At 41.8% G+C, this 13,968-nt stretch overlaps 1 protein-coding gene across 1 annotated transcript in view; it reads right to left on the bottom strand.

Annotated features, from left to right (window-relative positions):
• The window catches only part of LOC130211863 (phospholipid-transporting ATPase ABCA1-like), a 132,937-nt gene that overhangs the window by 42,894 nt on the left and 76,075 nt on the right, over window positions 1-13,968 (bottom strand). Inside the window, exons 32-35 of the mRNA XM_056442884.1 lie at window positions 7,050-7,144; window positions 6,370-6,475; window positions 3,507-3,581; window positions 999-1,168 (exon numbers count right to left, since the gene is read on the bottom strand). Of these exons, the coding sequence (XP_056298859.1) occupies window positions 999-1,168; window positions 3,507-3,581; window positions 6,370-6,475; window positions 7,050-7,144 (446 nt within the window). The remainder of the gene's footprint in view (window positions 1-998; window positions 1,169-3,506; window positions 3,582-6,369; window positions 6,476-7,049; window positions 7,145-13,968) is intronic.

Below are 13,968 nucleotides of genomic sequence, written 5' to 3'. Positions count from 1 at the left end.
AGAGAGAGGGAAAGAGGCTCATCCTGAATCAGTGGCAGGCAGGCCATCGTAATTATCTCTTAACTATGCCGCAGTCGCACTCTGTAACTCAGTGCTGTCGTCGGCACCTGATCGCTACATAAATACCTGAGGATCGGCCTGGAGCGGCGGCAGACTACGAAATAAAACTGCTGCTACGTGTTGATTGGTAGCAGCATTTGGCTGCAGAGTGGCGTATTCCAATTTCCTTTGAAAGTCTCGATCGAAATCTCTGAACAGACCAAATGCATAATATCAACAGCAGATACTGGTAAGGGAATAGACACCAGCTCAAAGGAACTGGTCACAATCACAAAACAGTACACAGCACGCAGAGAACTGTTAGATCCATATGTTGTGATTTAGCACACTATTAATCTCTGCCTCCCATGGGGAGCTGCTCTACTGCAAGCCCTGGGATGAAGCAGAAAAAGGGCATATCCTCATAAAGGGCTCATACAAATCCCTCATCTATCCATCTGTCTTTCTATTGTATTGTATGCTCCCTTTTTCTATGCTGTCGCCACTTTTCTCCCACTCCATTGCTCTGTCCCTCTCGCTGCGCTTTATCTCACTCAGTTCCCCACCAACCAACCGTCTTTCTCCTCTGCATCTCCTGATGTATTGTTCGAAAATCAAAAACTCTGTCTTCTAAGAGAAAAAATAGTACGTAGCAACGGTAAATATTGAATTTAGGAAAAATAGGCTGCAATTTCTGGAAATAAATGCAGCATACACTGTAGACAGCGTATAACATTTCATTGAATACAATTAGATTGCGAGCACATGTTATCCAGATGAATACAAGTGAAATCCCATATTTTTAAGCGGCCTCGTTCCTTCCTACCCTGTTCTTCTCTCACCACTACGAGGCACATGTGATATATTAATAACTAACAGCAAGGAATGTTCAAGTTGCGCCTTGGCTCCACACAAAGCTAAAGCACAGCAGCATCTTCTCTTCATCACAGGTGACTCACATAGCTACAAAGGAGAGCTGCTCCTTGGTGAGGTTGAGGGGGTGATTGGACACAGAGATGCCGTACTGGCTGGGATCCTGTCCTGCCGGCAGATTTCCCCTCAGGATGGCGTTGTTTGCCACGCTGAGGAAGGACGCCATGCCGTGCCATGCCTCGTTGTAGAACCACACCTGGAGGGGTAGAGACACGCATCAGAACTGAGAACAGCATGCATCGGGGGGCTTTCCGCTTGCTTTGGATGTCTCCAACAGGAACAAACTACATCCAACATCGATTCATTTGACCGTGCACATATAATGGAGACAGATTTATCATGCAAGTTATGGATTGAGACATTTATTTTTAGAGATTGATGTGTTTATCAAAAAGGTAACCAAGACCGTTGGACTCGACCCACGTTGTCGAATTGTTTTGCACCACGGAGTCGGCATTTAAGTAATCTCAGTTTATTAAAAGTCTTGGCTTTATTTTGTTTGCTTTGTTGGATATCTGACTAGCCAGAAAAGTAACCCAGACACTTACAAAAGAATGGTTGGACATCATCTGTGTGCTAGTTGTAAAGCCAGTTGGAAACAATCAGCTTTTTGAAAGGGCTTATAAGACCTCTCTACCACTTGCACGGCTGTAAATGTAAAATCACCTCATTCACAGATGAAGTCATGGAGAACACATTGCCATTTTAAGATACACCCAGCTTCTTGTGCAATGGTGAAATGTCCAGTCCAGTGTTGCGTTACTGATGGGCTACGGTGAATTGACCCATATATTTTTTGTCTCGTAATGATAGAGAGTAAATGATACAAATTGATTTGTGTCCACTTAGCGCAAAAAAACGCACTGTGCAGAGCGAGGGGCTCAAATAATCACTCAAACTTTTGGTCGGGGCAACGAACTGATCTATGAGAAGAAGCAATTGGTCTGACAAACATTCCTTCTCTATTCAACGGAAGATAAAAGCCCTGCAATGAACGTCAAATCCCAGGCAGAGAATCAAAAATGTTGCACACTTTTTTATGTAAGTGATTCTCTGACTCTGTGGGTGCTGGGGTTGAGAAGAGAAAGAATGATAAGAGTGGGAGTGAGAGGACTCCCCGCTGATAGTGCACTGCTAATTAAGAGTGGATGGTGGTTGAGTGTCAGACTAACATAACACTGCATCACAGAGGAGGAAATGGAGTACACCAACAGATGTAAACGCACACACACACACACACACATACACTTACACACTTGCCTTTCTCACTGTTCTCGTTGTATCTCAGACACACACATCGACCACCATGTTTATTATTTTCCCGGACATTCCATGCAGAACTACGAAATTCCGGAATGGAACTCTGACACTCCTGAATGGAATCCGGATATTCTGGAGCGGAATTCGGTTATTCCAGAACCCTGACATTCCAGAACGGAACCCGGACCTCCTGGAATGGAACCCTACAGATGTGGCACTTTTCAGAGGCTGCAGATTTATCAGCACTGCATGTTTTACGGGGCCAAAACACCCAATCAGACCCAATCATGTTATTCCAATGTGGCATTTTTAGGATTGCTAAATTGATGAGGATGAAATCAAATACTTTGGAGAGTATATTTGGTGTTGGTGGGCAGACTTCGCTTGTGATCCTTAATGTTGTGAACCTACAACTGCATCATAGTTAAACCTAGCTTAATCTCAACCAATTTACACATTGATGCATCAGTATTAGCAATCTAATAGTGTCATATATAATAACTTATCAGTCACATGGGCCACCTTTCCACTAAGTACTTCTTATTCTTCGTCTATTTTGCTTACTTTTACCTAGATATGAGTGTAGTGCCGGTTGAAAACATGCCTATTCAGAACGGGCTGATTGCTTGGCCTGTGGCGTTGCTGCTTTCAGCTTTCTGGAGAAGCGCTCATACAGAGAACTTCACACTTGACGCTGCTCTTTCTTGGTTTCTCAGCAGTACACCTGCCATGACAAAGATGTGAAGTTGCAGATGTGTCAGAAACAGCAGTGGAATCGGCCTACAGTCCGGTTCACAGGTACAACTAACAGGGGCAGACTGAACCGACCCCAAATCTTTCTCTCATCGTACTTTTTCCACAACTGATATAGTCAAAGTCCACCGTATCCTAAGATTTGAGAATGCATGTTCAGTCATCGCACACCCTTTCCCATTCTGGAGAAAGATTAAGGACACAGTATTTGCATTAGTAGATTGAACCATCATGCCGTATCCAACCTATGTGTCATTATAACCCGCCACCTTATGATTTTTTTATTATGTCTGCATTATAATTTGTAATTAAGTAAATTGCACGAGTAGAACGATGAGTAGACAAGTTTTATGAGGGTATGCACCTTGACTGTCTCTGAATACATCCCGTTTCTCATAATCACCAGTGTTCCTCCCTATGAATCTGAGCTGCAGCGGAATTATTTCACCTCAGAGATCATTAAACTTTAATCTCATCATAATCTCAAACAGTAGAGCAAACGGGCGCAGTGCAATTACTACCTTGAGGTTGTCCCTGGTTCCCAGTTTCTTCAGCAGCGTCTCAGACTTTTGGAGGATCTGGTCAGTCAAATTATCCTAGATGGGGAAAACAACAACAACAACAACAAAATGTAGTTGAAGTCTTAATTTGATACACTTGAAAAAACACCCACTGCTCTTTGAAATGCAAAGCACGAGGCAGACAGGGACATGAATTAAGACTTCCCGGGAGCACTTGTGTGCTGAGACACTTATTTTCCTCAGACTTGGGAGAAATGTACTCCACTGGTGTTGCATGTGGAATGAGCCTTGGGATGAGGGCTTGAGATGACAGGCGATTTCCAAAGTGTCATGTTGATACCATGCTGTTCAGCCCCACCGTAAGAGCACTGAGCACATTACTCATGTGATATAAATGCAAATGGGCCACCTGTTGGACCCTGCCCTCCTAGGGGCGGGAGTGGATGTGGCATGGTGAGTAGTGGTCGGTGGAGGAAAAGTGTTGGTGACATCTGGGGAGAGAGGTTGGGGGTAGACGAAATGGGAGGAGAAATATCAAGAAAGACATCCCAAGAATGCAGGAGTGTGCACAGGTGCAAGTGCTTGTCCCCTCTGAGTGAGAGTGGAAAAGAATAAACACAAAAGATATCTCAGTCCCCAGGACAAGGACATCATACCGGTTGTGTTTCCATTTATTCTACCCGGCAATCCTTCACTCAGCCAATTCTTACTGACATCCTGACACTCTCAGACATCCTGAGACACTCTCAGACACTGATACAACATTTCAAGTGTATTCAGATCCTTTTTTATTTTGCCCTGCCATAAATCTAGTATGCTTTCAGTAACGTAGCATAAACTCTTCATCACTTTCCATGACACCGCATAAAAGCTGAGTAACCTCCCCCCCCCTGCAAAAAAAGCCTCCATCAAAAGAAGTATTTGTGTCAAATAACATCAATTCTGCTCCAAGACGTAAACTATTCCTCCACCAGGCACCGAACAAGTCTTCTACTCTTGCCTGCAGTGCATATATATATATATATATATATATATATATATATATATATTTTGTACAGCATTTGTATCTATATATTTTTACTTCACCCTGGTTTGCATTGTGCCAAGAAGCAACGGGCAGCGTCATTAGGCGGCTGTCCTGAGGATTAGCGGAGGCTGAAACGAGATGAGAAGTGGGCCGGCAGCTGCCCGGGTTTAATCCTTGACAAACTCCTCCCCGCTCAAGGACAATGACAAGGCTGGTTTGTCCAGTGGTCCTGCCCCACGCCACGGCTAACGACACAGCAATAAAGCCACTCGAGTGTGTGGCGACTTTCTTGGCTTCTATTCCAAAGTGGCCTGCACAGTTCAGTGGTCAAGTGCTCCCGGTGACTGACTGGTCACATGGTCCTCGTGGGACCTAGTGGTAATATGTTTCTGTGTGTGTGTGTGTGGGTGGGTGTACTGAAAGTTTGTCAGAAAGGAGAACTTTTGTTAATTGAGGGGCTTATTTCTCTGAAAACTCTATATGGGGAAAAAAAGGTAACCGGGAACAGTAGTGAAAATATAACCATCTACATAACACACATTTTGGGATAACATTTTTGGGCCTAATTGAATAATTTCTAGCACACAGGCTTTCTTGTTCTTACCGTTCCCTTCACTTCTTGCAACAACAAACCTTCTTTCTGCACAGGAAATACAATTCAACTGAACTTTCAGAGCTCGCTTCCCAACACGCACAGAGTGCAAAAACACACTACTTCCCGGTACCGTCTCAGATCACAATGCCTGTCGAGCAGAAGAGAGCCAGACATTTCCCAAGGACAGTGAAGCAATTTAATAACACGGAATGCAGAGCTGGGACGGTTAATGCTCAGCCAGTAGGGTTACATCATCGCTGCTGCACGAATTAAAGTCCCATTAGCATCGCGATCCAAGAGACAGAAAGGGGAGTCTGTGTAGGGATGAGAGCGGAGACGCCTGAGGGCAAAGCAATGTGCTGATCGCAGAGTAGTTTGAGGGTCCAAAAATCTGAAATGTTAATGAGAGACTGTGTGTATGCAAAAGAGAGATACAAGATGGGGACAAGTGCGTCGGCGTGTAGTTCACCGAACACGGTGCGAAAGTAAAAGTGCATGAATGTAATGAAATGAATTGAATTTAAGGTGGTAAAAGTAGATCAACGTTTAAAAAAAATACAAGAGCAGAAAGGTTTGCAGGATTGTGTGTGTGTGTGTGTGTGTTCTTGTGCAATAAAAACCAAGATTCCTTTCTTTATTCAAGGCAATGCACATACAATCAGAGCCTGTTGCCATGGACACTCGACAGAATGGATTTGAAGAATATAGCCCTCCTCTCCTCTTTGCTTTCACTCTTTTTTTTCGTCAATTATTCAAGAATACAGCGGGGTCCAAAAGTCCCCAACAAATAACATCACCTGTGCCCGAGATACAAAGCCAACTGAACAAAGAACGCCATGCTCCAATTAGCAGCAACTGGCAAGCTGCAGATTGGAAAGGATCAAATCTATTTCTGAAGCACTTCTCAGGCACTAAACTCGTCAAATTCAGTGTTGGAGAAAGACTTACAATGCAACAGAACGACTAACCCACAAGGCCAGATTCCACCGACATGGCTGAGGAATCTCAATTAAAATTGAAAAACATACAACAAAATGATGATGTTTGTTTTTGAAGGATTAACTTTATTTTTTGTGGTTTCAGATAATTTATAAACAACACATTTATAGATCAGCACAATGGTGACTTGGGGGAGGTGTTGTTATTCAGAGTTTTAGCGTTGCAGATGAACAAATAGACTACTCAAATAATGATTTGGCATCAACAAGTTTGCCTTGCGAATGCCAATATTCATGACATACCTGAGAGGAGCGTAATAGTTCTTTTAGATCCCTGAATGAAGCTTCCACTTCGGCCTCGCTCATACGGACTTGGGAGTTGACGCCTCCGACAGAGATGCCTCCGTACCTGGAGTGGCGGCAAAAAGCAGAAAGAGAGAGAGGTTCAGGTGGAGGTAAGGGCACGTGAGTAATGTCAAGGATACACACACTCATGGTTGTTTTACACTTGCTTTGTATAGCTACACACACACACACATACACAGACATCCATGAAAAGCCAATATTACAGTGGAAATATGGAGATTACCAGACATGACCATGTGGTATTTTGGCTCTCTTTGTGATAAGAAAAAAAACAGCAACCCAAATGCCTGAAGTCAAGAATAAAATCTGTGAATGCACTGTAATGATTTATTATAAACCTTAAATTTATTCAAACAAGAATTACCACCTCAGGGTTGTTTGTTGCAGTTTACATCCAGGTCCGTCCAAAAACATATGTTGTCATAATTAACATACAAATTCTGGCGTTTTGCCAAAAAACATTTGACCACCCAATTCAAATCAGTCGATCCTTGAGTCCAAGTAGAATATGATGGTCACACAAATGGAACATTCACATATGGGGACGGACAACGAGACAACTAAATACAAATTCTTGAGAAAAGTTGATATTCACAACTTTCACAATGACGTGTTACCTTTTTTTACCCGACTGTGCAAAAGTCTTGATCAAGAAGTCCGTCATGTTCCGTCCAGTTAGATCCAACAATGTGTCTGTTGTGTTCTGGATCCTCTGTTAGAAAGAGAGAAAAACAAAAAGAAAGAAGTTGAAATGTAAAAACCGTAATAGATTTTTTGGGCACTTGCTTTAGATTAGATTAGATTCAATTAGATTAGATCAGTGGTCCCCAAACTACGGCCCGCGGGCCGGATCCGGACGTGTCGCGTCTCGGCCAATCAGCGTTCAGATGTCGACAGCGTTTGGGAAGTTAGGTTAGCTTGAATGTTAGTCCGCTACATCTGCTGCTGTCACGCTGCACGGTGTAGCGATACTAACGAAGTACCCGTACGTTAAAAACTATGTGATTTATCATATTTTTAGTATCGATACTTCATTAAAAGAGCGATCAGAGCGCCGTTAAATGCTGTCTGCACGCGCAGTGCTCACAGCGATGCGCGCACACAGGTGAGCACACTCTCACTAGCACCCCACCCCCCTACCCGGCTGGCCCTCCACCCTGGATTAGATATTGCTTTATTAGTCCCACAGTGGGGACATTTCAGGATCACAGCAGAGGGTGCACATTAGAGCATGAATAAAAATAAAAGATAAAAATAAAACACAAAACACAATAAAAATACTAAATACTAATATTAAAATACTAATATACAGAGGAAACATAATATATACACAAGGCAGTGACCAAAGTGAATTTCCAGCAGGTTAAAGTAAACACATAACTAACATATTATAACCGTATTAAGTTTATATCTCAAATGAATATATAAGCTTTCTTCTGCTGAAAACGTGAATCAAAACATCGCAGTTGCCGACTTTAAAACCGAAAAGTTGACGGATGCCAAATTCCTCCGTAGTGTGACGCCTTTCACATTTTACACAGTCAAATCATCCAAAGGTATCACAAAATATTGCTTAGAGCTGCTGTACTTTCAAAATGCAGAAAATTGTTTCAAAACTTTTGTTTGCAAATCTAATCTGAAGATAATGACTACATGTCTTTTTCTTTTACTTCTGGAAGGATCTGAAACGTTTTCTTAACTGTGGCTGTAGTGCCGCATCATGAGCAGAGAGGCTCACCGCAGAGAGACTCAGCTGCTCTCAACTGCTCAGCCACCCATGAAAACTCTCCCGGTAATGTAAAATCAACAAAACTTTACAGAACATTTTGCAGGTGATATCTGTTGGTCGTACTATGGAACATATACCCCTTATCATAATAGTCCATTATGCCTGGCTATGGGAGGCCTGGCTAAAATCTAGACCCCCCCCCCCCCCCCCCCAGCCAATGCTGTGTCTAATGTCAACGCACCCTTAATTAGATGCCCTTCTGTGGATAAATGGGTACATTCAAACATCCAATTAAGGGAGGATGCGACTCACCACCCTGAATGCACTCTACGATGCGTGGACGGATATTTCCCAGTACACGCACACTCCTGCTGACACCAAGTTGCTTTAGCCTTGCTTATTTAGAGAGGTAACGCAATGCTTATTAGCAACGTGATCCTTGATAAAAGAATCGAGACCCCCGACTGCAAGGCAATTTACCAGCAACACCCCCTAGTTATGCTGGTTATCTATCCTTCTGTACAAACAGCTTGATGTGCATGCTTTGGGTACACATAGTGTGTTGTGTCTTATGTTTGTGCGGGGACCAATTCTTTATCACATGCACCATCTAGGAGACACATGGCATGGCAGTGTCAAAGGCGATTGAAGCAGCATTAAAGCAAAAAGAGGAGATGAGAATATGCTGGAGTAAATCGAGGAGGAGGAGACGAATAAAGAGAGTTTAGATTCCAGGTTGAAAACAAATGGGATACAAAAGAAAGCAGAGCATCGGGGAGAGAAACGTAAGTTACACATTGGAGAAGAGAGCACAGGAGGAAAGAGGAAGAGGAGGTGAACTGGAATCATAAGCAAAAGAACAAACAGAAGGAGAAAGCAGAGGAAGAAGAGGATCCATCTGGCTTATGAATCGGAGATAAGGAGAAGGAACGGCACATCCGCCTTGGCTTATCTCTGAACAAACATGCTTCTCTTTCAAAAAGCCACAGGAACAAACACAACCAAAAAAGAAGAGCTTTTACACTCCGCTGTGTGTGCATTGAGTTCTACAGGAGTATACAGTCAGTGTGCGTTTAATTACGTTGGTCGTGGTCCATATCCTCATCAAAAACACTGCAATGGGAACACAAGGTGATTGCACAGTACCCGGGCCTCTATCTCTTGTTCATTGCCTGGGAACGGCTTCAGTGTGCTTGGCATTCTGTACATGACATCAGTTCTCCACAACACAGTCGTAGCTTGATAGCTCTGGAAGCAAACAGGGGTGAGGGAAATGTAAACTAAGAGGAAATCAAATCTGTTGAATGAGCTGGCATACTGGAGCACTGACGAGATAAGGGGCCGTGCTGTGTTCATATTAATCTTGGCATTGTTTACGTCGCGCTGTACCTCGAAGGTAACATTTAAATTTGATCTCGCGTGCACAATAAAAAAAAAAAGGCAATGTCGGGAAAGCTGAATCTTGTATAATTAACACGTTATGTTAAGTTGTCGCTAGGATTCTACCCTGCAAAGCAAATAGATTTCTGCCAGGGTGAAGTTGTTAGTGATATTTAACTTATAAAAACATGATGTGTTTGAAGTGAACGTGACGGGTGGCCCTCTGTGAATGTGTGTGTACTGCAGGAGCTGCATTTCATTATGTGGTGTGATCGTACCACAACGACCGTTTAAAAACAATACCATTCGATAACAGCTGGAGTAGTGTGGGAAGCACTCGCCGGGTAGCAACACACAGCTATTAACCACAGTAAGAAGCTGCTCTGTCCATTCTGTCCCAGATCATGAGAGATTGAGTTGCACACATCCGCACCCGATGACAGATTTTCCACCGGAGCCTTTCTGTTCCATTTAGCAATAACAAAAGGAAAAGCACCGCCTCGTCCACCATGTGCCTCACCTCACAATTCAATGACCTTTCTGCTTTTGTGTGAGCATCTCTTGCCTTCCGCTGAGAGAGGGTGGCTCTGGACAGGTACTTTTACACTAAAATGGATCCGCGGGTGTTGAGAGTGAAAGTGACAAATCAACAGAGCCCAGCAGAGAAAGGATGTGTCAGGCTGTTGTGTTCGCCGGGTTGAGGTATTGGCTGGCGGGCCTTGGAACTGATCTGCGGTTAGTTGGATTTGGTCTTTGCCAACAACTGTTGTTGAAGAGAAAAAACCCGCTATCAGATTTAATGTTTACAGGTTTGTTATGGTTTCAGTGAATAAATTATGATGTTAACTGGCAAAAATATGTCTGCTCTAAGGATTTTACGTTGTAAATGAACACTAATGATGCTGCATTGTACAATCATCCCTTTATTTTCTGAAGGTACAACAACGAGTCGTGCTGTAAAGACTTATTTCCTGTTAACAACGTTTTTCTACCCCTTCAAACTGACACACTATAGTAGATAATGGTGTTTGTATTTCCAATGCAGAACATCTCTTTTTTCCCACACCGATCGTGAGCCAATGGCCAACTTCAATTCACTGACTGATGAGACCAAGGAGAGCAATTTGGAAACATGCTCTAGTTAGTCCATCCTCCGAATGATAAATACATGAATCGTAATTCTTTGAACGTGGCAGATTTATCAATTCCTCTGCACACATGATGGCATATTCATCTATGGAGGTTACATATCACCAGTGAACGTGAGTCAATACCTCAGAATTGATAATGGGCTTTCTGTTGCCTGCCATTTCCATGGAAACAATGATTCCACAATCCCTCCTGTGGTGATGTGTTCGTGTTTTCTCTCTAGTTTCTCAAGGACATATATTCGGAGAATGGGCAAGATGAGATTTTTTTGTGAAAGAAAGAAAAGTAAAGTGCGATGCTGTTACACGTTGTCATGATTTATTCATCAGGGGAAGCTTTCAGGTCAAAAGGAATACATCCTCGCAATGTACTCGGCTTCTGTGGGTGGTCTCTGCCTTGGATGTGTATTGAATTCATGGCCCCAATGTGACGGGCCACAGTAGGAAAGCAAAGCATATGTTCCCACTCACGTTAAATAAACTCATATTAATATCAAGCATCCTGTGACAACCATATATCCATATCTGTAAAAATATGTATCCTACATCACAAGCAACACACTGCAAAGATGATATTCTTTCAGAGTTCATACTGTATATCTGAGCATGACAGCCACACTAAAGTTTCTATCCCATGACCTTACACTTCATTTTAAACTGTAAACTGTGGGTAACGGCCCGCTGGTGGATTGTCGTTAACAGCAGGGAGGCAACGAAAACGGGAGAAGTGTGGAGGGTTATGGTCTATATACAGATACACACTGAATCAGAGCAATGCGCTGGGGTTCACTAACGATGGGAAAAACAAGTGACCACGAGCAACCATTTCTCCTCATAATCACACTGTATGTTTCTGCCATATTAACTCACACACCCCAGTGGTGTAAATCTTTCAATATTTTAGATAACGAAATAACAGTCTGCAGCTGTGTTAGAAAGACTGACCCCTGCCACATAAATAAAGTGTTTTATTCTGCAAAAAGAAGGTAATGAACAGAGAAATGTGACTATTGAATGTATGTGGATTGCATACAAAATGCTTTCCACTTCTCACTTGTCTTCTGCTATATTCTTTTTTCTCATAGAAACTTATTTTTCTTCGTCTACAGTTCTTCTCACACAGCGGGAGATGACCGGCAATAATCTTGTTGCATCATTATGACTCAATGTCCTCAAGGTTGTTATCATGCACAAATGAGAGTCCATTTAATATTCTTTTACAGGATCTGGATTGGATGTTGTAAATAAGAGATAAATAATGCAAGTGAATGTAACAAGATGTAGACCTTTGTAAATTGTATTTTTTATTGAGGCTAAGTGTACTAAAAATGCCAGCTACATATAAAATGACACTATAAAGCAGAAATCCAGCAAAGTAGTGAAAACTCGTAGAATAACAGAAATTGATTCAGACTGAGGAACACTTAAATGAAAGAATGAATGAGTGAGGTTGTTTAAAATGGGAGAAGCAGTTGCTAAGAAGGAAAAGAGCAACATAAAATTGAGTTAGAAAAAAAAGACCTTGATGGCTTTGCACGATAAAGAATGATACAAAGATACAAGTAGCGCCTCGACAAATGGGGTTTCCTTGACAGTGCTGTCATGAGCTAGGAACAAAAACGTCAGGGAAAAGAAAAAGGTTACACAAAGGGCACATCTCTTGTTTGGCTGTCTCAACAATCATCCTATAACATGATACCTGGACAGTTGCTCCTGTAAAGTGGCCCTCGATGGCCTTGTCACAGGAAGGAGCACACAGCAAGACTCATACAAGTTCAACGAGCCATTACAGATCTGTGGAGAGTGTGAAACGGCACATTACATAGTGTGGGATATTGTGTAGAGGAGGTATAAGGAGTGAGGGGGAGTGAGAGGGAGTGCAGCGGTTTCAAACTGTGTCATTTCTTGTCCTGCCTTGTCTTTGTTCATATATTCGGGCGGCAATTCCATGACAATTATTATTATTATTTTATATGTATCTCTGTGTGACTAAGTGTTTTCTAACAGGGCAATCTTCTTCGGTTTTAAACACTCTCTCACTTCCCTTAGTAACTGAGACATAAACGCTCTCTACTTCACAACTTTGCTTTGCAAATGAAACTTACAATGACGTTTAAAGCTTATATAATGCACAAAAGAGCTGACAATTAAAAACTTGTCAGGCTATTTCATCCAGTGAGGCATAACTTTGTAACTGTCCATTGTGTCGTTAGACCCCTGACAAAGTGGATTTTTCATTGAGTGGCACATTTATTTGATATAATGGTATTTTAAATCTATAAATACAACTACATTACCACAAAATTATTGAGGCCATGTTGCTGTATTTAAATTGTAATTATTATGTTTAATTAAAGTAAGTAATACAAAACTAAATAGTATCGCTGGAAAGTGAAATATATAAATATATATACATTACTACGACACATTTCTATTAATGTCACTTGAAAATGTGGTTCAGACTTACAAATTAACATAACATATACTTTCCACTGCTCCTCCAGTTAAGTGGACGTGTGTATTCAAGTGCAAATAAAAACAGATGCAAATATTTGTACTGGCTTTACTGTATCATGTTGTTTCTCGAGTAGCTCAAGCTTACTCAAGTTCAAACCTAACAGTGACAAAAAGGCCATCTACTCTATAGTTTCTTACTGTGTATGAAATGCAGGTGTGCTAAGCAAATTAACTTGTATTGAGGCAAAGTTCGAGTGGAAAGCGTTGATAATGTTGTCTGCTCTTGATTTGCAATTGAAAGATAAGTGTTCAACTTCATTATTATACAAAGTGCTTATGATGATAATTGCAAGCTGTAGAGGAAACCATCATCAGACAGCAGGCATTTATATGTTCCTCAAAATAAAGGTCAACACTGTAATTTAATTTTATTCTCTGAAGTGGAAATTCTTCTGGAATTATCACCCATAATATCCATTAAAAGTTGAAGAATCCATATCAAGCTCTTTTGTGAATCGGCATGTTACAAAACACAAGAACGAGCTACTTATACCGCACATTAAATGTCGGGAGAACGGCAGAAAATCAACCTTTTTGAAAAGGGATTGATATGATGAAGATCCAATGATTTTTTTAATGAAACTGATTAAAGTGTGCAGACATTAGACTTTAACATAACACTATCAACGTGTCTATTCCATTGTTTACACCCAACTACACACACAGGATTATATACCACACATTCCCACATCTGCAATCCGATTATACTGAACCGAGGCCCACATGTTCCATGTGTCACATGCACACTAATTACAAAGGGGC

This window comes from Pseudoliparis swirei, chromosome 21 (assembly GCF_029220125.1).
Source record: "Pseudoliparis swirei isolate HS2019 ecotype Mariana Trench chromosome 21, NWPU_hadal_v1, whole genome shotgun sequence".
NCBI classification, from domain to species: Eukaryota; Metazoa; Chordata; class Actinopteri; order Perciformes; family Liparidae; genus Pseudoliparis; species Pseudoliparis swirei.
Note: the sequence above shows the minus strand (reverse complement) of the source record. Positions and strands in the feature narration are given on the sequence as shown.